Source organism: Podarcis cretensis (genome assembly GCF_951804945.1).
Source record: "Podarcis cretensis genome assembly, chromosome: 15".
NCBI lineage: Eukaryota > Metazoa > Chordata > Lepidosauria > Squamata > Lacertidae > Podarcis > Podarcis cretensis.
The window spans coordinates 21,939,621-21,961,784 of record NC_137185.1 but is presented as its reverse complement, the minus strand read 5'-3'; the positions used below and the strand labels follow the sequence as shown (position 1 = coordinate 21,961,784).

Below are 22,164 nucleotides of genomic sequence, written 5' to 3'. Positions count from 1 at the left end.
GTTGCTTCAAATTTCAAAAAGAAAAGTCATTTAGCGCTGCAGCCTGTTAGCTTCTCCTTGGCTTTTGCCTTCCCCCCTTCTCCTACTTCCCTTGACTTCAAACAAGGCACACACACACACACACACACACAAAAAAACTATTTAGCAACAGCTGAAGGCCTACGCTGGAGGTCACCAACTTTCCCCTCCTTCAGCAGGGTGGGACATCTGGCCTGAAAGGGGGAGATGGAGGGAGAGAGCAGCCAACCGCCTGGTAGGAAAGGTTTGTTTTCATTCCTCCTCTGTCATGTGCCGCAGTGTGGCTGATCGGAGCAGCACATTTGGTAACAGAGCCCTTGTCCCTTGAGGTTAAGAGTATGGTTACACTTGCAGCGGCAGCAGCTGCCTGAGCGTATCAGCAACAGGGGGGGGGGGGGAGACAATTCCCCCCTCCCACCTCTTCTCCTCCTTTGCCAGTTTTATCATATATCACTGCTTCCTTCCTTCCTTCCTCCCTTCCTTCCTCCCCCGCTTTCTCTTTCTCTTTTCTCTGACCTCCTCACAGCTTCTCACCTGGTCACTCCAGAGTGCACACAGCGGAGAGTTTTGTCAGCCCAGCTCCGGAGGAGAATCCTTCAGCCACTGAGCAAAAGGAGAGCCAAGCAAGGACCGCTGGAAGCCAGAGCAGAGCAGAGCGGAGGGAAGCTGGTTGGTGCCAGCTCGGCTTCCATGTGTGCCTGCCCACCGATGCTAAACCGGCTGCTGCAGCTCTGAAGGAGGCTGACTGAGCATGCGGGACAAAGTTGCTCTCGGGAGTTGAAGGACTTGGGCTAGGAAGTCAAGAGCAACTTGCAGCGAGCTGGCTCCCTCTGGGCTCCTGTTAAATGAAACCACCTGAGGAACATGAGATTTCCTACTGGAGAGGGAGGGAGGATGCCAAGCCCGGTAAGGAGGGAGAAAGGCGCATTTTAAGTCTTCAGTGTTGTTTGCATTGAGTGGGGTGGGAGAGAGAGAGAAGGAGAGAGTGTCAAGAGTAAATGAGGGAGGGAGGAGAACTGATACGGGCACCTGATGCCAGCTGCAAAGATGACAGAGACCCTCCAGCTCCCGGCACTGCAAGTCCCGAAGCAGCAGGTGGCAGAGTGCGGCCACGCCTGGTCCAGTTCGTCCACGCCGACCCTGCGCCGAAGGCGGTTCAGGATGCGGCGCGCAAGGAATGTCCAGGATCCGAGCCTAGAGACTGCGCCCTCCAGCAAGGAGTTCCTACAGCTCCCCTCCATTGAAATCACCCCTTCCAGTGATGAGGACACCCCTTGGTCTAACTGTTCCACGCCCAGTGCCTCTCCACGGCGCAAGCGCTTCCTTCTCCGCAAGTGGTTGAATGTAAGGGAGAAGAAGGAATGCAGTGAGAGCAGGTATGTTGCCTCCTTTCCCTTCTTCCCTTTCCACCTTTCCATCTATGAAGAAGAATCCTTCAAGAACTTGGGACATGGGCCTTTCTGTTATATGACGTGGCCCATGTTCCACGATGTCTCCCTCTACTGGCTAAACTAGTTGAAGTGGCATGCAGATTTGATACTTGTTGGGCATGGTTTTCTTAGTCCTTTATCTCAGACAGCAACGGAACGTTAAACAAAACACGTGGAGCAGTTTACAAATCGGGGATTCGTTGTAGTGCTTAGATGGGCTAATGATGGGCTTGCTTTCACCATGATGCTGATACCCTCATATTTAAACCATAGCCATGTGTTAAGTGTGTGTGTGATTCAGATATCAAAAGGGGGAAATCGACCACAATGACACATCAGTAAACTCTACCAGATTAGGGCCACCTGCCCACAGATCACATCTTCAAGTAACTGGTAGCTGCATCTGTGGATGATGGTTCATATAGGCCTTTGTTCCTTGGACTGGAAATTTCTAATGCAAGCATGTAATCATTAGAGGACCCTGAGAGTTCTGCATAGCATAAGTCTCTGAGACATTTCTGGATTAAATATATGGTAAAAGGTAAAGGACCCCTGACAATTAAGTCCAGTCATGGACAACTCTGGGGTTGCGGCGCTCATCTCGCTTTACTGGCCGAGGAAGCTGACGTTTGTCTGCAGACAGTTTTTCTGGGTCATGTGGCCAGCATGACTAAGCCACTTCTGGTGAACCAGACCAGTGCACGGAAATGCCGTTTACCTTCCCGCTGGAGCAGTACCTATTTATCTACTTGCACTTTGACGTGCTTTTGAACTGCTAGGTTGGCAGGAGCTGGGACTGAGCAATGGGAGCTCACTCCGTCGCAGGGATTCGAACCTCCAACCTTCCGATTGGCAAGCCATAGTCTCAGTGGTTTAGACAACAGCGCCACCCATGTCTTGTATTAAATATATGAGTTTACCTCAGTGTGGTGTAGTGGTTAAGAGCGGTAGTCTCGTAATCTGGGGAACCGGGTTCGTGTCTCCGCTCCTCCACATGCGGCAGCTGGGTGACCTTGGGCCAGTCACACTTCTCTGAAGTCTCTCAGCCCCACTCACCTCACAGAGTGTTTGTTGTGGGGGAGGAAGGGAAAGGAGAATGTTAGCCGCTTTGAGACTCCTGAAGGGGAGTGAAAGGTGGGATATCAAATCCAAACTCTCTTATTTTTCACAATTTGGCAAGTAATTATTAAAAGCACCGGTAGCTAGTGAAAGCTGATGATCAAACAGTTTGAAACTCATTATATTTACTTGGAAGTGAATCCTATCTATTGGAATCAGATTTAATTCCAAAGAATTATGTGTAGGATCATTATGTGTAGCCTTCAAGAGATGCCTTGTCTGAAAAGCAAATTCCTTTTACTGCTGTAACGAAACTGTCAGTAACGAACTGTCCTTTGTTGATTAATCATCTTGTTTTATCACTTAATTAACATTAAAATACCACAGTATCCATAACTAGGCAATATCTGAGGATGCTTAATGAAGACAACACAGCATCCCTTGATAGCTGCTATTAAATTCCAAATCAAATCCCACAATTTGTAATTAAATAGTTGATCAATTAATCCCATGTTACTCAATTGACTTTAATTCCCCCTGCTGCCCTTGTATAATTGTTTTGCATCAGCCACTTTTCTCTAACCATCAGAACTAGCAGCTTTTAAAAATAAACAAAGTGGAGATTCTTATGCCCTTGCATCAGCTGTAAGAATAAACATTCTATCAGATACAAAAGACAACTTGGTACTCCAAATACCTTGAGTGACTGATAAAGGGTGGAAATGGTTGTAAAGTGAAACACAGCAATGCATGAAGTGTGGAAGTATATTTATGGCAGGAGAGGATGCAATATATTTGATGAAGAGTAGTTTATAACATCTTAATAAATATTAGAAAATTAGAAATGCACACAAACATTGTCTTACTGGATCAAACCAAAGGGCCAGCAAGTCAAGTGTTCTCTCCAACAGTGGCTAGCCAGATGTTTTTAGTTACCCTCAAAGCAGGGAATGAAGGCAACAGCTGCTTTCACATGGCAGTTGATTTCATTTCCCCAACATTTCCCTAGCTGTTAATATCTGCTTTACGTTTGAGTTTTTAAGTGACAAAAAAAGCATTTTCTGGAACTATACCAGAATATGGTGCAAATTTAGTCCTCATTTCCATGTTTGCTTCAACCAAAAAATACATTTACAAATAGTATTAAAAGGAGTGCTAAACTTGTGCTATATGCCAGTATAATTTCTTTGTAGTTCTGTAAGTGGCTTTTGCATTGTGCGGAAGCTTAAAAATCATGTTAGGGAAAAGTCAGGAAAACGGAATGAATGGCTGTGTGTATGCAGCCTTGTGGTGCAGTCTGCTATATTGCTAGAAGTGGCTTTTACATTATGTGAAATCTCAGCTACAATGCAGAAATGAACAGTTAGGGGAATGGGGAAGATGAATGCAATCAAGGTCTTTTGCCTATCAACCGCATTACATCTCCAGTGGTCCCCTGCCTCTACACAACCACAAGTGTCTGAGAGTGTGGAGCTGTGCAAATCGCTGTGCGCTGATTAACAACTGCTCAAGTCCTTGTTCACTACAGTGCCCAACAACATTTTTGAAATGGCGTTTGGAAAAAGGCTAGTACATGGATTAGGAGTATTAACATACCAAGACCAGCACGACAACTTGGCTTTTCCTATATTGCAGATTCCAAATCCATCCTGTTGTTGCCATGGAAAATACATTTGGCTTTTTGCATGAAATTCCTTCTCTGTCCAACAACGATCTCTTCTGTAGAGGTTGCAACCTTCAGAAATGGGAAGAGGATAACAGGAGTTCTCAGGGATGGAGAAGGAAGAAACCCCAGAGACTGTTGGTCTGGCTGCGGAGTATTATCTCTGTAGTCAACAGGAGCACATCGGAAATAGCTTGTGGACATGCCCGATTTCATGAGTTAAAAGAGTCTTAAGTTAGCAATTGGTTAAATCTTCATAATTTTGCATAGGAAGAAAACAGTTTTCAAGAAAGTTATGCACTTTGTTTTTTATATCACTCATGCATAGCTCATAGCAGATACCATCTTAAGAAGAGGCATTCCCTCCTTGTGTAGGAAAATTAACCAAGCCTCTCTAACACAGGGTTAGTTAATTATGGTAAACTTAACAGCGCCGGTCTCCTGGGCTGGTGCACAAACCACTTGCATCTCCAGGTGTATTCTTCATTGTAGTTTCCTCAACTCTTGCCACGGGGCATCAGACACACCATTTTGGGGAGTGTATGTCATGAAGGGTGCATAAAAAACTAACAGAAGTTTGAGTGTGACAGATTTTCAGGGCTAAGTACTGACACCATTCATCAAAGCAGAATACAGCAGGTGCAATGGTGCCCCTTAGTCTCCCATCGCTGGCTGGCAGTTGGAATTCCTTCAACACTTAGCTGCACTGGTAATGGGATTTCAGAATTTTTGCAGCAATGCTTTGTCCATCATTCCATTATTTATTCAATTGTGTAGTTGTGTCCATCATTCCATCATTTATTCAATTGTGTTAAAATATTTCTTTTTATTATTAATTTATTTCTTTTATTTATTACATTACATTTGTATACTGCCCTTCATCCGAAGACCTCAGGGTGGTTCACAAACATGCTTTTTATAGCACTTCCTGGGCATTCAGTTCTGTAGGAACAGGAAATGGGTCACTATAGGAAATGAATCATCAAGTCATTTTCTTACCCATCTTCACCAAATTTGCCTTTATAAATAATACACTGACCAGCTTCTGTCAAGTGAGTGGTGATGGTAGTCAAGGCAACTGGAGAGCTGAAGTGAGGTAAAGGTGACATCCCATAGGGGAAAAAATAAAACAGCTGTTTAAGGAAAACAACACACAAGATGTAGTATTTTCCATACCATGTTTTTGTGACTTAAAAAAAAAAGTTAATTTATCTCTCTCTTATGAGCCTGTGATCTGGAAACTTTTATAGAGCTAAGGAAGACCACATGACACATTCTGACCAATAGTTGCTGAGGCTCTGTTACTGGTCTGTCTCCTTTCTTTCCTTTTGGCTAGAGTGAGGTTACCAGATTTTTTTCCCAATGAATCCGGGGACAGTTTTCAACTTCCTACTAAATAGATGGATTTGGTCAGGGGACTGATTTGTAAATCTGGGGACTGTCCCCAGGAAACGGGGACATCTGGTAACCTAAGGCTAGAGTTCTCTCCTTTTGGCTAGAGTTGGGTGGTGACAAACAGGAAGAATCTTTCCCCAGCATTCACCAGCTCCCCAGTACAGGGTGACTGAATAGTGCTCTCCAGTTTTCTCTTTGAGGAGGGTAACTGTTTGGAGCTATTGTTGGGATGAGACTCTGCATTTCCGGACAAAGCTGTTGGTACACTTGAACCTGCAAGTACATTATTTACTGCTGGGAAATTTAAATGGCTGCTATATTGTCAGAAGGGACGTGGGTGGCTATGTGGTCTAAACCACTGAGCCTCTTAGGTTTGCTGATCAGAAGGTCATCAATTTGAATCCCTGTGACGGGGTGAGCACCCGTTGCTCGGTCCCTGCTCCTGCCAACCTAGCAGTTTGAAAGCACGTCACAGTGCAAGTAGATAAATAGGTACTGCTCCGGCGGGAAGGTAAATGGCGTTTCCGTGTGCTGCTCTGGTTTCGCCAGAAGCGGCTTAGTCATGCTGGCCACATGACCCAGAAAAACTGTCTGCGGACAAACGTTGGCTTCTTCAGCCAGTAAAGCAAGATGAGCGCCGCAACCCCAGAGTCGTCCACGACGGGACTTAACTGTCAGGGGTCCTTTACCATTTTTATATTGTCAGAAGGCAGAAGTGAAATCCATGAGATTTAGAACAGCCAATCAGATTGAGAAATCTTATGGCCAATGGACATCACAATATAACGCACAAAACAATCATGACAAATAATTTTGCAGGAAGTTAACATACATTTTTAGAAATGTAAATTAGTTTTAGAACAGGCCAGGGCACCATTGTGAATAATCAATGAGAAACCTTCTGAAGCAAACATTGGTGTTCTGAACACCTTAAAGGACATGTCTTTGTGTTTTTATATCCTATCATTAAATGCATTAGGAAACCTTGACATGCAGTTACCTCCCACTTCAAGAAGCCCGAATGTGCCAAATGAAAACCAATTGATTGTTTTTTTGGCATCACGACATGTCGGGGGATGCTAATGAAGCAGATGAATTGGCAGCTCTGGATAATGACATTTTAAAGTCAATAGCCACATGACAGAGGCAGTGGAGGAACAAGAGTTTCATTTCTTGTTCCCACAGTGACCTCTGTCTCTGGCTTGGGAAGATGAGGAAAGAAGATTTGGTTCTTTGATGCTCTCAGTTCTGCAGAAAATGAAGACCAAGCTATATGTGAGTGGCTTGCAGTTCCTCCTCTGAGGCTTTTACAAAATGCAGCTGCAGAAGCCACAGTCGAAAAACCTATGGGGAGTGTGGGGCAGAAGGGGGCTTCTTAACATTGTCACATTTTCTGCTCAAAATTCCCAGCCCCCTGATTGAAATCTTGGGGAAAGGAGATAGTGGTTGCTCATTAGTGTCAGATGCAGAAGAAGGTTGCATAGCATGTAAGAAATCTGTGAGGACCTGGATTGATGTTGCAGACGTTTTGATCATGATTAATGATTGTACGTGGACTTCTTGTACTTTTTTCTCAGGCAGACTAAGCTATAAAAAGCAAACAAGGTAATGAGCAAATCTGGCTTTTAGTAAAAGGAAATATTTAAGTGACTTAAAAAGCAAGTGTGGGCTATGCTGAGGATGTTCTTTGAGGTTGATATGAAGTATGGGCTATTTGACAAGAGCTGAGATTTCTGTCTCAGTCTGAGCAGCTCTAGCCATGAGGAGGTCACAAAGTAAACTAACTGTACTGATGAATTCAAGGTCAGCTAATGAGTTACTGTACTTCACGTTATGAACCTCCATAAAACTCCTGCGCCCAGTTGTCACATGAGTTGGATGCATGGCCCATTACTGAGCAGTCACTAACTAAAGGGTGTGAGGACTGAGATCACAGACAACATTTTCCATTTCTCAACTTCATAATTTCACCTCTCAGCTTCATAAACTGTTCTAATGGATCAGTTGCCACGGATCTCTGTTATATATCAACTCATCTGCAATGAGAGATGAAATTGAGAAGTCGAGAAGCTGTTGTAAATCTGACCTGTGCTACAACTGTGGTTTAAAATGACTATGTTAGCCAACATTTAATAGTGAGATTGTGCTCCCTTCCCTGTTACTGGGAGCTGTTCCTTTAGAAAAGGTTTATGCAGTTTAGGAACCACCAAGCTAAACAGCTCTCCATGAACGGCAACTTAGCAAGAACATGGCAAGACTCCTGTTTTTGCTGCCTGGGGATGGAAGAAAATGGACTGGGTGTGTCTTTCAAGCACCTGACAAGCCATCACTCATGGTTGGTGGGCTGTGCAATGTTCTGTGCATCAGAGATTGCAGGACCCTATGCTAGACTCTGAGGGAAAGCTCCAGCTATCTCATCTTTCACTACTGAGGAGTTATTAAAGAGCCATGTTTGCCCTCCAGGTTGCAACTTGGCAACCTTACTTAGATATGCCAGCTTGTTTTCCTGCTAGTATGTCTGAGTGCCAAGTAGAAATTCAGAAAGTGATTTTAAAAAAACAAAACAAAAAAACATTCAGTTGTAGATGAAGTTTCACTAGCTGAATCGACTATTAGAGTTGGCAGTGCTGGTGTGTCAGTCATATCTATGCAGAACTAATTACTTCTTACTGCATAAGGTAGGTCTTCTCCCCAATCAGTTCTGACACTTAACAATGGATGAGTATGAGCAGTGTATCACAAGCCAATTAATTTCGTATTTCTGTGTTGTTTTCACAGACTCTTATACTCTTGGCACATTGTTGATGATGTATTTGTGTGTTTAATAAAAACTGTACTTAGCCATGCTGGCCCATTAGAAAAATGAAACAAAAAAAGCCAAAGTATGTTAATAACTTTATCACGCCCAGCCAAAATGTCACAGGATCATGAGCAAGCTTTTAAACTTACGGCATGTTGAATGTTTCAGTCAGTGAAATACTTGAAGGTACTGGTTTTATCCCCGAGTGGAATTGTTAGAGACTGAGTGTAGCCCAAATTCATTGAAGTCAACACAGGTCAAAGGCAGAGCTGGGATAGCAGATTGCATTTCCTGTAATCAGATGTACAGAGACCATTTTATCCCCCCCCCCATGTCTATCAAACCTGTGTACGAACATAGCAGAAGAAGATACCCTTAGTTAATCTAATTTAAAGCTGTAAATTGGCACCAGACTCTGGGTTGTCTGACATTTGAATCAGATCCTTAACCTCTCTCCTTGCCCCTTAGCAGCTTTAACTGGCACCAGACTCATTCGGAAAAGAGGCAACACTGGTCTTTGAAATTCAGGTGACAACATTAATTCAATCTCTGCTACTTTCCTTCCTATCAGGTGTTCCAGTGCCATCTTCAGGTTGCCTCCTACATTGCTTTAGAGCAGTGAACAAATATGAGTCACTGAACATGACAGTATCTTTTTTGTTGTTCAGCAAATCTGATACTAATTTGTTGCCATCCATTTAGAAGACGTATGCTTCTGCACAGTGGCGAAGCTGCCTGCTCTGGCACAGGGAGTGGCATACATCCGGGGGCGTGGCTGGCATGCGTTCTGGGGGCCTGGTGCGCTGCCCCGGGGGTTGGGTCATGCATCAGGGTGTGTGGGTGTGTGTGGCAAGTGGCACGTGTCCTGGGGCATGTGTGGCGGGCGTCAAGCGTCTGGGGGTGCGCAGCGACCACTGAGCGTCCCAGGGATGTGCGGCGAGCATTGAGCATCCCGGGGGCGGGGGTGGCCGCGATGTCACCCTCCCGGATGGCACCTGGGGTGACCACCCCCACACCCCAACCTTCGTCCGCCAGTGCTTCTGCAGCTGCTTCAGACTTTGGAGGTGGGGGCAAGAAATGGCAGGCAGGAAAGGAAGTTCTGTGCTAAGGAGGATGCTTTTCCTTGCACACCTGTTGACTTCGTGAAGGTACCTTGGAGGTGCCACAGCTAACCTGCTGCAAGACTATTTCAAACCCAGCCCTGCATTTCATTATCCTTTAGCGTTTGAGTGAATGGCTTTCCCCTCACTCCCCATTTGTTCTTTGATCATTCTTGCAGCCCAAGCCTAAACATATTTTCTGAGAAGTCCAAATGAATTCAACTGTACTTACTTCTCTAGGACCGCAGCTGTTTGTTGCAAGTACTTTTATCTGTCCTGCATCCTCCAACATTCAGCTTCGTTGGATGTCCACGAGTTCTAATATTATGAGAGAGGGAGAAAAACTTTCTTCTATCCACTTTCTCCATGCCGTGCATAATTTTGTGAACTTCTGTCATGCTGTCTCTTGCTCACTAAACTAAAAATTTCCAAATGCTGTGACTTTTCCTCATTTTGGCTGCCCTTTTCTGAACCTTTTCCAGCTCTACAACATCCTTTTGGAGGTGAGGCAGCCAGAACTGTACACGGTATTCCGGATGTGGTTGCCCCATATATTTTGATATTGGCAGTTTTCTTTTTCTAATGATCCTTAGCCTAGAGTTTGCCTTTTTCACAACTGCTGCACACTGAGTCGGCTGCGGTGAGACTGAGATATTTAACCTGTAACTCACAAAGGGTGTTTACAGAGTACCTGCCTTCACAGAGGTAGTGCTTGTAAAAAAATAAATAAATAGCATGGTGCCTCATAGTGAGCATAGAATTGTAGAGTTGGAAGGAACCATGAGAGCAATCTAGTCCAACCCCCTGCCATGTGGGGCTCTTTTGCCTAGCGTGGTGCTTGAACCCACAACCCTGAAGTTAAGAGCCTCCTGTCTACTGACTGAGCTATCCCAGCTTCATAAAAACAAAACAAGCTCAAATAATTTGAAAGATGGAGAGACTGAAAGCATCTAGAAATTCAGTATTGACTCTGAATGATGACAGGGTGCTAATGAAAGGAAGGTTTTATGCAAGAGTTTGATTTATTTATGAAGGCAAATGGATTCAACTCCAAGGAAGATGCCCCAAAGGTGGCAATAGTTCTAAGCGCTGCAGACAATGAAGCTGCTTCATTATTTAACAGCTTTAAACTGTCAGGCTGAGATCACAGCAAATGTAATTTAATAATTCAAATTGTTTTTGTTTTCAGGACTTTCTTAAAAGTAACTCCAGCCTTGCAGATAAGCCCAAGGTTGTTTTTGTTGTTTTCCATGAAACATGCATCTATTTAGCACAGGGGTAGGGAACATTAGGCTAGGGTGCTGAATGTGGCCCTCCAGATCTCCCTATCTGGCCCTCGGGACTCTGCCCAGTCCATGCCCCTCCGGATCATAAGCCTTGCTGGTCTTGCTCTGCGCCCAGAGTTTTCTGGGAAGAGGGAATGGTTGTTGAACCACTCTGGGAATTGCAGCACTGGGAAGGGAGTAGGGGTCTCTTAACCAACCACCACCCTTAGCAAACTGCAGCCCCCAAGATCCATGACTGTTTAAAGTGCTACCCTAGTGCTTTAAACGTATGCTGTGAATGTGGCTATAGTGAGAGATGCTTGCATTGGTGATCTGCAGCCGTTGACACATAACACACATAATTCTATTCCCCCCCCCTCTCTCCTGTCAAAGTCAGTTGGCCCCGGGCCTGTAGAAAAAGTAATTTTATAGCAAATGTCACACAATAGTATTATCCACAGATTTCCAGCCTCAAAAACTCCCCTGGAATATGGGTGAAATTTTTCATCTCATGTGAATTAACATTTTGTGCATCTGTAACTGAATTGCAGTATAGAAACTGCAGTCATCATCTCATCTTTTCTCATTTCCCGGCCAGGAGATGGAATTTGTGTGCAAAAGAAGCAAGTGATGTATGAGCCTATTGGTCTATATATTCCAGTACTGGGAAGCTATCATTCTCTAGAATTACTGGGTGATATCCAGTAAGTTATACTCATACTGAATAAATTACTCAGTTCCATTCATTTCATTGGGTCTATACTGGATACCAACTATTTACCACTGAAGTAGGGATGTAAAAAAAACAACTAGCTTGATTGAAGAAATCTGGATGCATTAAAAGCCTTATACTGCCAATAAAAACATAGTTTTACCAAACACTTGAAAGAATGCATACTCTTTTACATAATCTTCATTTTTCCTAAGGCTCTGTAAACCAGGATTCACAGACTTTGGAACTCCCTTCCTAGAGAAGCTAAACTGGCTCCCTCTTTGTTGTCCTTCTGCCCACAGGTGATTGTGCCTTGAGTCTTCTTTCTGGCCTATTTTTGAAACGATCCTCAAGGAAATAGCTGTCAATCAGGTGTACATCATGCAGGACGAAAGAGTCTCCCGTGCAGATCTTACTTATATGCAAGATTTATTTAGCAGCCTTTCACCCAGTCTGCTGTAAGACCTTTGCCATGTGCATGATCCTTGACTGTCACCAACTCAAGACCGAGAAAGAAGTTGATGTTTGGAAGGTTTAATCGTTAAATTGAGTTGGTTAATTTTTATTTACACTCTCTGCAACTTGGGAGTCTCTTAAAATGTGCAGAAGGTGAATTGCATTTGACTTGTGCCCCGGTAGAGAGATGTTGGATCAACTTGTTACCAAACTAAGCTTGAATTAAGGAGCAAATCATGAGCCCATTGGGTAGAGTCTAAGCCTCTGCTGGACTTCTGGTCCCCAAGATATTAGGTTGCATGACATTCATGGCACTGAGCTCTGGAGTAATAAGGTAAGACTCCTATTGATTGGAAGCTCTTTACAGCCTGCACCTTGCAATCATATCAGTTCTGCTTCAGGTCATTTTGGCCCTTCAGAGAATGACATAAAGCAGGAATTCTACAGATCATTATTTGCCTGGGTGCAGTTATGGGCTGTGCGAAAGTTAATAAACTTGAGTCTGAATCCCAACAAGACAGACACCTTGCTGGCAAGTGGTTCCCAGGTCCAGGAATTGAAACATTTATCTGTTCCAGATGGGAGCAGGTGCTGCTGGATACATCTTGGTTGCTTGGGGTGCCTGTTACCAGCGTCAGTTGATAGTGCATTTGTGTCCTTTGCTGGTTAGGCATAGTTTGATTACTGCAGTCCATGCATTGGTAACCTTGCGGTTAGACTGCTATAAAATGCACTGTGTGTGAAGCTACCCTTGTGTTTGGTCAGGAAGCTACAGCTAGTGAGTGGGGTGTCTAGCTATACTCATATTTCACCTGTGCTAAAACAATGACACTGTCTGCATGTTAATTTCAGAACCATGTTGAATCTTTTGTTACTGACTTATGAAGTTCTAAACAACCTGAAACTCAGGTTTCCTACGTTCTTGAGAAAAGGCCTTGCTGGCTTCACTGTGGTTGATGGGTTGTCATCTTGGGTTATCATGAAAATGAGCCTTCTGTGTAGTGGGACTGATTATCAGGAACATCCTTCCTCATGCAATTTGGTGGGCACCCACTGTGGTGGGCTTCAAACACTTACTGAAAACTTACTTGTTCCATCAGGCTTTCCCTTGCTTTTAATTATCTGATACACTGCCTGTATTTTTCTGTTTCCATGTTTTGCTGGACACTTTTTATTCAACAAACCTAATTTTATTGGATTTTTAAATTTCATTTTGATATTGCATATTTCCTTTTTGCTTGTGATTTTATGATTGCAATTGACACAAATCTCTGAGAGATTTTGTTATATTAAGCGGTATATAAACTAGATTAATCTGTGCAGTACAATCCTCTGCAAGCCTACCCAGAAGTGAGTCCTACTGTGTTCAATGAAACTTTTTCTCAAGTAGGGATGCAAGAAGGCATTGTTTTCCATTCTGCCCAATATTGGTCGCATGCAGAGCACTGTTTCTGTTCCACTGCCCTTCATCTCCTGCCAAAAGCTATGTTATTTGTCTCACTGTCTGCTGAAGCAAAATGACATAATTTGCATAATTAATTATGTAAATCACCTTGTCATTATATTACTCCAGCTCATTCATTTCAATGCAAAAGAGACACAATGCAGACATGGTCGGGGCTAGAGGAAACCATAACCAATTACATATTGTTTGCCAGCTCAAAGCAATAACGATTGACAGTGAATACCAATCATATTGACTGGATTGATTTTCTCTCTGGACATCTGGTGTTCACGTATTCTTCCTATTTTCTGCTCCTGTTTCCGTCAGAATTTTCTGACCCCTCCTCTCAAGTAAATGTAGCCTTAGCATTTTAGCAATTTAGGAAATCCTGTGTTCTATCTTCCTTTTAAGATACAAAAGATGGTGTTGGACGGGAGAAATATAAAGAAATATAACTCTGTGGCATGGTGTCTGTGCATTGTGTGAAGCTGGGATGCCTTCCTTTGTCTGCCTGCGATTGTCTGCATGTTGTTGTAATGCAGGCATTAGTAGCCGTATTCTTCAGAACAGCCTTTGCCAACTTGCTGGCAGGGGCCGATAGAGGACACTCAGTTGGTGAAGTCGGTTCTTCAATATGTGTTGTTGCTGTTGCTGCTGCTGTTGTTGTTGTTGCATTTATATCTAATCTTTTTCTCTAAGGAGCGTACATGGTACTCCTTATCCTCATTAATCCCCATAATAACCCTGTGAGGCAGGTTATGCTGAGAGAGGTAGTGACTGGTCGAAAGTGAGTTTCATGGGGGATTTGAACCCTGGTCTCCCAGGTCCTAACACTCTAACCAGGGCACCACGCTGGTTCTCTGTATGTTGATGTGTTGCTGTTCCTCTTAAATTTCCTCCATGACTCACTGCAAACTCATTTATCTATTCACTAGAAGGGTGAAGGAGGACACAGTCAGGAAATGAGGAATCTCATTATCAGTAGAGTAAGTTGCAAGAGACAGAACTTTGACCTTATCTGGAGGGTGGAAAGACAGCTTCCCCACCCACTCTGCCTAAGACTGGGAGCTAGTCTCAGGACTTTGGTTTTCAGACCCATTTTCGTGTGTTCCTTCTGTTGCTGCCCAGAACTGAGATTTTAAATGGTAGGATAATGCCTGTGTCCAACTCTTCTACATTTTTTTCTGGAGTATTCCTGCATCAGAACATATCTGAGACCCTTATATTTGGCTTTCAGCTGACCACTGAGATTGGGAGTGAAGGATGTTCCATATTTAAAATTTAGTTAACACAAAATGGAAGGAGAAAGCACAGACCCACATTTGCAAGACCTTAACCAGTACTTTGTAGGGCTTCTATTCGCTGACCCGAAATCCCATTAACAAAGTACGGTACATTGTTTTGTTGATACAAATGAATATAGCCTATCTGTTTCCGAGGCCCTCTTTTTGCGTAGAAACAAAGGGAATTAGACGAAAGCCCAGTTAGTTGCAAGATGCAGAATGTGTGATCTTGAGCGCTGCTTGATGTTTGAATCCCCCTGACACAAGATCTGTATATTTATCTCTGGAGAAGATACAGGGAACTTTGGTTGTTGATTGATATTTGGTGTCAAGATTTAAACCCTTGGAAGTGGGGAGTTAAGAAATAAAGAAAAACATGTACACCCAGGCCCACCCATGAGGCAAGGTGAGGCAACTGCCTCAGGCAGCAAGATCTGCAGAGGAAGCAGATTAGGCTCCCAAGGAATGCATTGCCCCCACTGTAGCAGTTGCAGCAACAGCTTTGGCATGCTTCTTGGAGGACAGATCTGCTTCCCCACCAGGGCTGTCCTAAGCATATCTGGTGCTGTGGTTCAAAGCTCCCTCTGGCGCCCATCCCCGTTTACCAGAGTTTTTTTTAGGGAGGATGGCGCTGCTGGAGGAGGCGGGCAGCAGCTGGAGGGTGGCTCCTTTGGCAGGGAAGAGGCAGAGGCTGAACGCGGCACCTCCTGGCTCAGCTGGCCGCTTTGTGCCATGGTGGCCGCAGCAGATGGAGGCCCCGGGCACGGCATGCTGCTTTGGTGTGGCATGGCGGAGGTGGGCAAGGGCGGCGAGCTGATGCCAGGAGGTGCCATGTCCAGCCTCCGCCTTGTCCCTGGCACCCTCCAGAACTTGGCGCCCCGGTGCCCTGCGCCACTAGCCTCTATGGGTAAGATGCCCCTGGCCCCCACCATGCTGCCTCTACAACTGCCTCTTGGCAAATAGGAGGCACTGCTGATCTCCCACCCTTGTTCCCAGTGTACATCTTTATCCTCCCCCCATTCCTGATGTAGAACTTCTTTCACACCTTCTTCCCTGACTGGGGCAGGGAGTGGCATTTTGTGGTTTGCTTCAGGTGCAAAATTGTCTTGGGCTGGCCCTGCCTTGTTGACTTTTGGGTAGCTCTTTTGCTGAGGAATGATGGTTGATAGAGGCTTCGTTCCTCAAAATCAGGAGCTCCATGTGACACTCTTGTTTTTTCTCTGTCACAGATGTGCTTATCACCCCTTCTGTCTCACCCATGCTTTTCCTCGGTGTAGACTTCTTGGGATATTGAAGGCCCTGCTGTATTTTTGAGGTTGCAAATTGAGCAATTCATTCCTGATGTTGGCTTGCACGCCGACTGTGCAAACTGGGCAAAGTTTAAGTACTTTTGCAAAGAACTGGCACACTACAGGTGCAGTGTGCAACTACGGTAAATGTTGTGGCGCATCACTCTTTACACCCAGTGAGGTGTGTTCCTGTTCAAGATATCAGCCAGCCAGCCACCCTGAGGAGGTGATTTGCAAAGAAAGGAGGCAAGATGTGATGTACATGTTGAAGAGAGTGGTCATAGAATTGTAGCACTGGCCCAGGTGTTATCTGGCCCAAACCCCAGCCTAAGACTAGTGGTTTGAAAGATATTGTACTAGAAATTCAAAGATAGCTGGGAGTTTTTATGTACCTCAGACATTCCAGCCGGAAACTAAATATAGTGCTTGTAGGAAATATATATATAGTAGGAAATGAGCAGTGTTGGCTAGCTGGTCCCGAGAGCAATACTGTGTGAAACAGGAACAGCGGGGAACTTCAAACCATTTTCCTTTTGGCTCCAGTGAAGGTTCTGCACAAGATTTCAGTAGCTGGAAAGCAAAGTATGACATCTTGTGGTCAGAGTCTATAATTCTCCAACAAAAATATCACCCACTTAAACTTGATCCTTAGCTCACTTACTTTTTGTTATTTATGCTGTATATTTCTTGTGTGGTTCTGTTGTTCTAAATTATTGTTCGTTGCTTCGATACATTTTGCAAAAAACAAAACAAAACCCTGTATAGAACAATTTTAAGAAAAGAGAAGAGAAAAGGGTTTTGTTGTTGGGTTGCTAGACTTAAGTTCAGGGAGACCTGGGTTCAAATCCATGCCTAGTCATGAAGCTCGCTTGTGGCAATTCACAATCTCTCAGCTTAGCCTATCTCACAGGATTGCTGTGATGATAAAATGTCGTGAGCGGGGAGATCTATGTATGCTACCTTGAGGTCCTTGGATTCAAGGTGGGATATAAATGCAGTTAATGAGACTACAGTGGTACCTCAGGTTAAGTACTTAATTCGTTTTGGAGGTCCGTTCTTAACCTGAAACTGTTCTTAACCTGAAGCACCACTTTAGCTAATGGGGCCTCCTGCTGCCACTGTGCTTCCGGAGCACGATTTCTGTTCTCATCCTGAAGCAAAGTTCTTAACCCGAGGTAATATTTCTGGGTTAGCGGAGTCTGTAACCTGAAGCGTATGTAACCTGAAGCGTATGTAACCCGAGGTACCACTGTAATAGCAAGATAATGACCAAGCTGTAAGTTTTCCATCTCCTTGGATGGTGTCCAGTCATAGCATGCCTATGTCATACGGACAGTGATGGATTTGGGACAAAGTGATATGCAGAAAACAGTGATTGTTCAACACAGGGTTGATGCCTTTTTTGGCCTGTCACTTCAGAAATGTTTGTTCTGGAACTAGAAGGTAGCCTGAGTAAGGTGTCAGCAAGAGAAATGCCATGCCATTGCCAAATGTACTTCAAAACATTCTTTATTATTCAACCAGGAAATTGCTTCTGAGTGCATACTGGGGCCACTACCAGTCTATGCTCACTTTTGCTTTGTGATTGCAGTGAAATATTGCTGAAGGATAAGTGCATGCAGTGGTGGACGTCAATGTGTTGAACAGATCCTAGAGATCTTGGTACATCTGGTTTGGGGTTTCAGCTACTTGCTTCATTTGCACCTAACGCTGAGCTCAAACCATGCCTGAGCAAGAGACAAACAACCATGCATGTACCCAGGTAGAATTTTTATATGGCATTTGTTTCCCACCATCTTCTCCAAGGAGCTCATAGTGGTGTGCACAGTTCCTCTCCTCAACATTTAATAGCCATAACAGCCCTGAGAGGTAGGTTAGACTAAGAGGCAGTGACTACCCCAGGGCACCCCCAGTGAGCTTCACATGGCTGAGTGGGGATTCGAACCCTGGTCTCCCAGGTCCTAGTCTGACACTCTAACCCAGGGGTCAGCAAACTTTTCCAGCAGGGGGCTGGTCCACTGTCCCTCAGACCTTGTGGGGGGCCAGACTATATTTTGAGGGGGGAAATGAACGAATTCCTATTCCCCACAAATAACCCAGAGATGTTTTTTAAATAAAAGGACACATTCTACTCATGTAAAAGCACACTGATTCCTGGACCGTCCGCGGGCCGGATTTAGAAGGCAATTGGGCTGATCCGGCCCCCGGGCCTTAGTTTGCCTACCCATGCTCTAACCACTACACCACACAGGCTCTCAATATATCAGCTGTTTCACCTCTCCCTTGCTCCTGCTGCCACTCCCAAAACCTGGAGCTAAACCATGGTTTGACTTAGTATTACATGCAAACCCAGGCTTGTGGTTTACCTCCCCGAGAAAACCATGTGTAGTAAACCAAGAACAAAAACCTTGATGACAGCTCTTGCTTTGCTGGCAGCAAGGGAAATCACAAGCCCAGGTTCACACGTAACTGTGTAGTTTGGTAGCAGTATCACCTAGGGAGGTGTGAACCAGCTGTTATTTACCTGCATGCTTGTTCATTGTCGCTGAGATATATTTTAGTTTACTGTTGCATATGAACCAGACAAATACTGTACCTCAGAGCTGAGGAGCTAGTGAATGATGTTCTGTTATTCATGAACAGAGTACAGAGTTGTTATCATTAGAATGAAACTAATTTGGGTGGACCAGTGGAGTAAATCCTGGTAAGGGTCATTTTACAGGATTGGCTTCATGATGGCATTGGCCATTATTTCAGTATTTCTTCTGGAGCCAAGCACTGATTTCAAGCTTATTTTGGGACTTGGATAACAAAACTGAAATTAACAGTTCAGAACGCAGCCCAGTAAAATTCATCTGGCGCTATTTAAAATCCTGGAGTTGAAGGTGAGAGTTGAAGGACATTTTGGGAGCAGAATATTTGAGCCTTCTCTTCTAGCAGTTTCATAATTTCTCATTGGCCTTGTGATTACTTACAAACATACTGCCCTAAAATGAAATGTCGGGCATATCTCCGCAAGCTCGGGGGCTGGGATTTCTTTGTAAAAATACATCACAGGCATATGAGGATACTAATAAAAGATTTGGGAAAGCACACTGAAGACGTAATGGGATGGAATGCTGGAAATTGCCCACTCCTTTTGCAGTTGATGGTCCTTATTTCTTCTAAAGCTCTTATCAACTACGTTAGACATTAAAAAAATAAAATAAAAGCAAGAGTTATGCAGATTTATTTCTTATTGGTTATTAGAATAGAAATTGGATTGACTTAGTGGGAAAAGTTTTTTACATGTATTTTTTTATAAGCTTTTTCCCTCTAGAATAATTTTACTTTTGACTGAGATCATCAGTCCCATTGCAAAACCCACTTGCTTACTGAGATGTGTGTTTTCAGGCCACACCCTATTATTGTGAGCATAATACACTTCAGCTGTTTTGAAATTCTGTATTTTAAATTGTTGTAACCCACCCTGGGACCTGCTGCTGAAGGGTGGGTAATAAATTTAATAATAATCAACAATACGTGTGCCTGATATTGTGCTTGTTTCTCCAGCAGCCAACAGAGCAGCCAGCAGAGCAGTCATGATGATGACCCATCCCGATTCCTGAGCCCCCGAATGCGTGATGACGGGTAAGTTTCTGGAGAAAATGACAATGGCTGTCAGTGCAAGGAAGGCCCGTGGTTTAAGAGCGGATGCTGTGTATTCAGGAAATCCCAGTTCTTTGCATGTTGACTCAAAAGCAAGTCCCAGTGAGTTCAGTGGAGGCTTATTTCCAGGGAAACGGTGCAAAAGAATGTGTGTAAGGATGACAAGTGTCAGCCCCACAACCAAAAGAGTCTTGTTGCTTGTGCCTTCCTATCGATGGAGAGTCCTAAAGAAGGACATCCAATGTTGGACAAAGTGCATTGGGTGGGAGGAGAAGGAGGTCTTTAAGATACCCAGATCCAAAGGTACGGTATTTGGGATTTTAAAGGTAAGAACCAGAACCTTAAATTGAGACTGAAAATGAACAGTTAGCCAATGCAAATCAAACAGGGCTCTAGTTATAACCATCTGGCATATTTTGGACCAGTTGAAGTTTCTTGACACTTTCTCTTTTGATACAAATTTCTTTTACTGCTGCATGGTATTCTGGCTAGGGTGCAAGTAACTACTTTAGGTATGTCCACGGGTTTGGAGGTGTCTATTTTTTTCTGCTTTTTAATGTGCTGTAGCACAAACAGCTTTTAAATTTCCACTCCCAGAGCAATTCTCTGTATGTCGGCTGGAGTGAGACCCATAGAACTCTGTAGTGCCCACTGCCAGGTTTGAGAGACTGCAGAAATTGGTGGCGTGAGATCAGGAGGGTGGCGGCAGCAGCTCCTGTTCAGGAAACCCAAAGCCTCCTTGAGCATGTGGAATGATTTGAATTTGGAGCACACTTTCCAAGTCCAGATAATTTTTTTTTAAATAGATTTTTATTGAGATTGTAAAGGTTACAAATAGAAAAAATAGAAAAAATAAAGAACATATTTAAACAGAAAAAAATAAAATAAAAATACAGAACAATACAAGAACAAAGGAAAAAAATGCAGATAATTAAAGAAAAAAAAACAAATCAATCCTTTACATAACTATCTTTCCTTTGCTTATTTCCTTGACTTCCTCACACCTCCCTTTTTTGTATTCTAATTCAATTAGATATTTCAGCAAATCCTTTCCATCTTTATTTCTATCCTAATGATTTATCTTAATATACTATAATTTTACATTCTGTTCTTTCACCAATTAACAATCCATTTTTACTTAATCCTTTATATCATTTCTGCTAAAACCACATTACTTCATTCCAACATCCTTCTAACATTCCTTAATTTTACAATGTTTCTGTAGATAAACTTTAAATTTCTTCCAATCTTCTTCCACCAACTCTTCTCCTTGGTCTCGGATTCTGCCAGTCATTTCCGCCAGTTCCATATAGTCCATCACCTTCATCTGCCATTCTTCCCGGGTGGGTAAATCTTGTGTCTTCCAGTACTTTGCAATAAGTATTCTTGCTGCTGTTGTGGCATACATAAAGAAAATTCTCCAAGTCCAGATAATAAAGCCTTCATTTTGCTTACTGTGTGTATATGGGTTTATTTCCATCTTTTACTTCATTCTAATTTCCCAATGGCAAAAGCTGAGATATGCTTAGGTATGCTCCCAGCTTTGTCTCTAGCAAAAGCTATAGTTGTAATTACTGCTTGAACAAATTTAAGGCATTTGCAATGCAATCCTATGCATGTCTGCTCAGAAGTAAGTCCCAATTAAGTTCAGCCAGGCTGAGTCCCAGGGAATGTGGGAATATGCAACTTTACACTTTTAAATTTCATAGAAGATATAAAGAGTAAAATTTCAATCTGCCAAATCAGGGCAGGTTAATGGTAGTTTGTGAGCTTCGTTTTGGTGGTCTGCGGTGTGTCTGTAAAGATAGGATTCAAAATCACACAGCATCTAGCATTGGAAACTACTATTGCTACAGCAGGTAGAAAAATCATGAAGTCGTCCACCAAAACCCTCAGCACTTTTAAAATGGTCCCTGGGGGGGTGGGTGAGGTTTGGGAACTACTGTGTTAAGTTATGTACAATGCATTTCATGTTCTCAAAGTAGTAAAGGAGTTTAGCTTTGATAAGAAAGTAAATATTGCATGTATTTCAAAGTTTCTTGAAATGTCCATCCCCCCCCCCATTAAAATACTGGTTTCCCACCTCACCCCACGACTTCAGATTTCCCCAGAAATTCTGCATCTCTCCTGTGTGTGCTGCCCATTCTTCTTTCAGTAATGGAATGTCCTTGTATTCTTTGTACAAAGTCAGTTACCCATGCAAAGACAATTATCATTGTGGGGGGTGTTTCAGTATATATTTTATTTAGCATAAATCTGAAAATGTCAACCCTAGCTAAAGGAGGCGGGGGAGCAGCTGCAGACTGAAACCATTGTATAGATGTCAAGTGCCTGTGAAATATTGTTAACTGTGCAAATATAGCAACATCATGCCTGGTTATATTCTGACAAACACACAAGACATACCGGTAACTGGCTGTGCATTTACATAAACAATACTCTTCTATATATTCTTATCGCAATATCAAAGGTTTATCTTGCACATAAACAACACACAAAGTGCAATAATATAGACGGAAGTCCCAATAGATCAGATCATTCATAAAGACCAAATGTCTGCTAGTTTCTGTTCCACATATGTTCATATAGTTCAAATTGGTCT

General features: G+C 43.4%; 1 protein-coding gene across 6 annotated transcripts in view; it reads left to right on the top strand.

The window, feature by feature from the left end:
• GRAMD1B (GRAM domain containing 1B) overlaps positions 1–22,164 on the top strand; it is a 214,431-nt gene that overhangs the window by 66,480 nt on the left and 125,787 nt on the right. For 2 of the 6 annotated variants that reach the window (XM_079954676.1, XM_079954675.1), the window contains exons 1-2: positions 371–1,394; positions 19,467–19,544. In XM_079954676.1, the coding sequence (XP_079810802.1) occupies positions 1,051–1,394; positions 19,467–19,544 (422 nt within the window). In that variant the 5' untranslated portion in view covers positions 371–1,050. Of the gene's footprint in view, positions 1–368; positions 1,395–17,566; positions 17,677–19,466; positions 19,545–22,164 lie in introns of those variants that run through there. The other 4 variants (XM_079954674.1, XM_079954670.1, XM_079954678.1 and 1 more) reach the window with 4 other exon arrangements.